Below are 5,678 nucleotides of genomic sequence, written 5' to 3'. Positions count from 1 at the left end.
GTCATCATCATCATCATCATCATCATCATCATCATCATCATCATCATCATCATCATCATCATCATCATCATCATCATCATCATCATCATCATCATCATCATCATCATCATCATCATCATCATCATCATCATCATCATCACCCGCTTATGGTGCGCTTGTGTCCCCCCCCCCGCAATCCCTGGTGCCTGCTTCAACGCTAGGGGATGTTGAGTGCACGTGGGCGGACACTTCTCATGGCAGATGCAGATGCTGCCACGGATATCCGCGATCTCCCCCGCTTGCAGAACAAACTCAACGACATCCAGCAGGCTAGTATGTGTGTGTTCGTGTATGTGTTCGTGTATGTGTGTGTATGTGTGCGCGCGCTCTTTTCATTTCCTGTGTTCGTGCATGTGTGCGCTTTTTCCCATGTGTGTGTGTGTGTCACTCTTGCAGCTCACTCAGTTCATCCACAACCCCTCTTCCCTCCTCATTGTACACTACGCGCGCGACAGGGTGGGAATGCGGTTGTTGTTGGCTCGCGCGCGCATCTGGTTGACGAAGCAGTGGCGTCGCGCTCGGTTTTCCGCACGGTCCTCATGTTTGGATTCCACTTTCTCGTCTCCTTCCTCTGCGTCAAGGGCATCAAGGACACACAGGTTGGGGCTGGGGGCGTGTTGTGTGGTGCACATGCGTGTTGTGTGATGCACATGCGCGTTGTGTGGTGCACATGCGCGTTGTGGACACGCGTCTTTCTCCGTGCGCTTATGTCGTTTGCAGCTCACTTTCCAAAAATCCCCTCCCTCTCTCCCTCCCCCCCCCCCGCCTCGTGCACGTGGGCCTGTTGTTTGTTCGTTCGTGTATTCGATTGCAACACCAGTGCGGCTTCAAGCTGTTTACCCGCAAGACGGCCAAGGCGCTCTTCACCCGCATGCACATTGAACGATGGTGAGAAAGGGAAGGCTGCGTTGTCTGTTGTTGATTATGCTGTGCTTGATTGTGCTTGCTCTGCTGTGTTGAATTGTGCACATCGCATTACACGTGCACACACCCACCACCGCAGCGTGCCATTGCTGTTGCGCGTGTCTGCTGTGTGTGTGTTGGTCATGCGTGCATGTGTTGCTCATACGTCTCCCTGCCCCCCTCTGCCCCGCTCCCCGCTCAGGGCGTTTGACGTGGAGCTGCTGTACATGGCGCAGCGGCTCGGATTCCCGGCAGCGGAGGTCGCCGTCAACTGGAAGGAGGTCGACGGTGCGTCTTCCTCGTCTGCTCACGTGGTCGCGTGTGTGTTTATGTGTGTGTGTGTGTGTGTGTGTCTGTGTGATCATGTGTGTGTGTGTGGATTGTTAGTTGCCGACACGTGACGCGTCATCAAGGCGTCATTTGCGTCGCCCTCTCCCCTCCTCTCGCCTGCCTCACACTCACCCCCTCCCCTCCACCTCTTCCACCTTCATCCTTTCACCCCCCTCCCCTCCACCTCTTCCACCTCCATCCTTTCACCCCCTCCCCTCCACCTCTTCCACCTTCATCCTTTCACCCCCCTCCCCTCCACCTCTTCCACCTTCATCCTTTCACCCCTCCTCTCCTCTACAACTGCAACTGCTGCAGGGTCGAAAGTGGACCCGTTGCTGGACGCCATTCAGATGGCGCGCGACCTCGTGAGGATTCGGGCACTGTACATGTTTGGCTTCTGGTCGCTCTGAGACACCCACAGGCATGACGCAACGACGAACGTGGTGCAGGAACTCTCCCATCGTTCATGGCAGCGTGCTGCCCAGGCTTGCTTGCCTGCAAGCATGGCGTGCATATTTCGTGTGCGCGTGTATTTTCATCCATTTCCCCTCACTTGTTTCCTGGTCCCAGTCAGTCGTCCCCCTTCGTCTTCCCCCCCCCCCCACCCTTTTTGTCGTTCGTGTCGGTGTATCTTCTAATCTCAAGAGAACGAACAAAGCGCAAGAACAGGGTGCCTTAAGGAAGCGCGCATGCAGCACTTGCACGCGGTGGTCACAATACACAGAAAGAGTACATGCACAGGCCATCACCATACAAGCAAACACACACACGCCGTCTGCATACAGCCACACATGTACATTCCAAACCACTGACACATGAAAAAGAATTACCGACCAAGCCCCATCCATCACCATGTGACAGCCAAAGGGGCGAAGAGGGGTCACGAAACACAAGACAGCAAGACAGCTAAACGAACGGGCATGCATGACATGGTTGTCGCTGTATTCGGCATGCGCAACCCAACAACACGCAGGTAACAAGGAGGACAAACGACGCATAAACATACGAACAAACAATGCGATAGCGACAATGACAGCAACCTCGGGAGGTGTGTACAGTCTCAAAAAGAGTCAGGCAGAACATATGGCACATCTCGTCTCACTATTCACTCGAGTCATCATCATCAGCACCGTCACCACCCCATACGCTATCAACCAACCAAGCAACTAAGCAACCAAGCAACCAACACAAACCAACTTTCTCCCCGTCCAAATGCACCACCCTGTGGTGGTGTCACCAGGATTGCGTTGGCTGCGCGAAGATGGAGTCCACCCAGTCTGCGATGAACTGCGACATGTCTGCATCACCACCGCCCCTGTTCCCCGGTGTACGGCCACCAGCCACCACCCGACCGCCGCCACCACCGCTCGTGCCGTTGTTCGTGCTGTAGGCAACGGGAGCGGTTGCGCTGGGTGTGCCCGGTACGCCCAGCATGGGGCTGGTGGCACTGGTGGCACTGGCCACGCCTGGGCTGAGCACCTGCTGCATGGGCGACTGCGCCGTGAACCACGCACTGTGTGGCGACATGGCGTCGTTGCGTGGCGTGGTGGGGAGATTGAAGGGGGAGGACGGGGAGAGCATGGAGGATGAGGGCCCTCCCGGCGAAAACGGCGACAGCGCAGGGGACGCCGTTGACACGTGCAGCGACGGCATGCCGCTCTGGCTCACGTGGCGCTGCTGCTGCTGCTGTTGTTGCTGCTGTTGTTGGTGTTGGTGCTGTTGTTGTTGTTGTTGTTGTTCTTGCTGCTGCTGTTGGTGGTGGTGGGAGCTCGGTAGGCGCGCCGACGATGGGGCAGACGTTGTTGGCGTCGACTGCCGCTGTTGTTGGTGCTGCTGCTGTGGCTGCTGTGGGTGCTGTTGTTGGTGCGGTTGTTGGTGTTGCTCGTGTTGCTGCTGCTCAGCGGGTGTTGGATTAGGGATGATCTGCATGGGCAGGTCGAGGCCTGCCAGAAGGGAGCGGTGGTAGTCGGCAAACTCCTGCGTCACCCGCAGCTTTCGGATGGCGCCCGTGCGAACGAGCTTGTTCAGGCATGACCGCTCGTGCTTGCGTCGGTTGCTGCTGTTGGTGAACGTCTTCTCGCACACCTCGCACGGGTACGGCTTGTCGCCTGTGTGTACGCGCACGTGGCGCTTCAGGTTGCTGCTGCAGCTGAAGTTCTTGTGGCAGTGCGGGCAGATGTGCGAGCGCCCACGACGGCCGCCCCCGCGCCGCGAGCCGCCGCGTCCCGTGCTTGCAGGCACCGTCAGGTTTGTCGAGCTGCCCTGCCGGCTCCCCGTGCGAGGTAGCATGGCGCCGATGTTTGTGGTGCTTGCCCTCGTGCTGCCGCTGGTGCTGCCTGTGGTCGCCGATGGGTCGTGCGGCGAGTACACGGAGGACGTGTCTGACGCCCAGTCCGAGTCCACGGAGAACTCAATCGACTGGTCGCTGTCCATGGAGCGCAGGTCGTCCGTGATGCTGCGCATGAGCGGGTTGCCGCTCGTCATCGTCATCGCGTCGCTGCCGTGCGGGTGTGTACGCGTGGCCTCGTCGTCCTCGTCGTTGATGCGAAGCAGCGGCGACTTGAGCGTCGGCAGCGGGGCGCGCGCCGTCGACCCTATCGCTGTCGCTGTTGCTGTTGCTGTTGTAGTAGTAGTAGTTGCGGAGGCTGTTTGGAATGGCGGCTGTGTGGCGGAGGCGGAGGGCTCGGGCTCGGGCTCGGTCTTGAGCGCCGAGCGGAAGAACAGCGACAACGATTCCGAGGTTGCCGTGGCTGGTGCCGACGATGACGAGGAAACGAGTGGCGTCGGGGCAGCCGTGGACGGTGCACCCATCGAGAACATCACACGTGAGTGCTGCTGTTGCTGCTCGTGTGTTGCTGGTGGCGGCGGTGGCGTTGTCGTGAGGGAGGAGGGCACGTCGGTGGCGACGCTGCTGCTGGTAGTTGACGTTGCGGGCCCGCTCATGGCCACGTTGTCCTCCAGCGTCTCCTTGAGGCGCTCCAGGGAGAAGAGCGCGTAGTTGCCCGGGCTGATCGTGTCCAGGATCTGCTGGATGCCCGTGTCCTCGCTCAGCCGCCGCAGCTTTGGCGACTGCGGTGTTGTTGGCCGCCCGTCCCTCGCGTCGCCCTCCGCACCGCCGCTCGCGGGGTCAACGGCTTCACCGCTGGTGCTGCTGGTGGCGGCGGGTGCTGAGCCGTGGTAGGCGCTCCTGCTGTCGTTGGAGCTGCTGCTGCCGGCGGTGGCGGTTGGTGGCGAGATGACGGGAACGCGCTGCCCCTGCAATGCCTGCTGGAGGAGGGAGGCGACCCCTTGGTGGCCCGCGTTGACGGCCACCGCGAGCGGCGTCAGGCCCTGGCTGTCGGAGATGGTCGGGTCTGCGTGGAAGTGGAGCAGGAGGGAGACGAGCTCGCGGGAGCCGAGCTCTGCGGCAATGCGCAGTGGCGTGGCGTTCTCCTTGGTGCGCACGTCGACGAGGTGGGGCGCTGCGCTGAGCAGCCACTCCACCACGGCGTGGTGGTTGCGGGCCGCCGCGAGGTGCAGCCCGGTTGCGTTGACGGTGTGCTCGCACTCGTCAATGGTGGCAAACCCTTGTGTCACAAACCACTGGGCGGCGGCAAGCTGGCCCGTGGCGCAGCAGGTGAGGAACGGGGTCATGCCCGTGTCTGTCGGCGCCATCAGGGCGGAGGTGTCTGTGTTGGCCAGCATCTTCAAGGTGTCCACGTCGCCGTCCAGCGCAGCTCGGTGTGCAAAAGCACGTGCGTCCATGGCGAGCGTGTGGGAGCGAATGGTGGAAGGGGTTGGCAAGTGTTGGGGGTGTGCACTGCACGGTGTGGTGTTGTGTGCGCTGTGCACGTGAAGCAGGGGTGGCAGCAAAAGTGGCCGAGAAACAAGACTATCTGCTGGGCACACGCTGCGTGAAGGGGAGGTGGAGAGAAAGGAGAACCAGGCGTCACAGCAACAATCACGACGGGAAAGGAAATGAAAGGAGCAAGTGGGTATCAAAACTTGGCACATGCACAAGAAAAAGCAGGCGCGTGTTCAGGGAGGGAGGGGGGAGAGATGGTTGGTCGGAACGGTAACTGTGGCCACGAATGAATGCACACGAGGGAAAGCAACGTGCAAACGACCGAGCGAGGCAAGGAGGAAACGGGTGGCAGTTGGCAGCAAGTAACGGGCTTGTGTGGCAGCGGCGTGCTTTTGATGTGGTGTGGTGTGATGGGACTGCACGCGCTCGGCAAATGCAGCGTGCTTGTGTGCGTGCGTGTGTGTGCGTGCGTGCGTGTGTGTGTGTGTGAAGACAGTCTAACGTGACTCAAGAAAATGAAGAGATGGAAAGGCAGATGTTGACGTCAAGTAACCGACAGCAGAGACAATCAAAAGAGACAGGGAGAGATGGGGAGGGAGTATGAACGTTGGCGGCGGGTTGG

At 59.9% G+C, this 5,678-nt stretch overlaps 2 protein-coding genes across 2 annotated transcripts in view; one reads left to right on the top strand and one right to left on the bottom strand.

The window, feature by feature from the left end:
* Positions 1–193: 193 nt before the first annotated feature.
* On the top strand, positions 194–1,875 carry PTSG_12270 (dolichyl-phosphate beta-glucosyltransferase). Its single transcript, XM_004993698.1, has 5 exons — positions 194–308; positions 495–638; positions 860–927; positions 1,145–1,230; positions 1,588–1,875. Exons 1-5 carry the CDS (start codon positions 204–206, stop codon positions 1,680–1,682), a joined length of 498 nt encoding a protein of 165 aa, XP_004993755.1. The 5' UTR covers positions 194–203; the 3' UTR covers positions 1,683–1,875.
* Positions 1,876–1,892: 17 nt separating this feature from the next.
* PTSG_05177 (KOX 6 protein) overlaps positions 1,893–5,678 on the bottom strand; it is a 3,913-nt gene continuing 127 nt past the window's right edge. The window contains exon 1 of the mRNA XM_004993697.1: positions 1,893–5,678. This exon is cut by the window's right edge and continues 127 nt beyond it. Within this exon, the coding sequence (XP_004993754.1) occupies positions 2,506–5,265 (2,760 nt within the window). The 5' untranslated portion in view covers positions 5,266–5,678 and the 3' untranslated portion in view covers positions 1,893–2,505.

This window comes from Salpingoeca rosetta, assembly GCF_000188695.1.
Source record: "Salpingoeca rosetta unplaced genomic scaffold supercont1.12, whole genome shotgun sequence".
Lineage (NCBI taxonomy): Eukaryota > Choanoflagellata > Craspedida > Salpingoecidae > Salpingoeca > Salpingoeca rosetta.
This window is presented reverse-complemented; position numbering and strand designations above follow the sequence as displayed.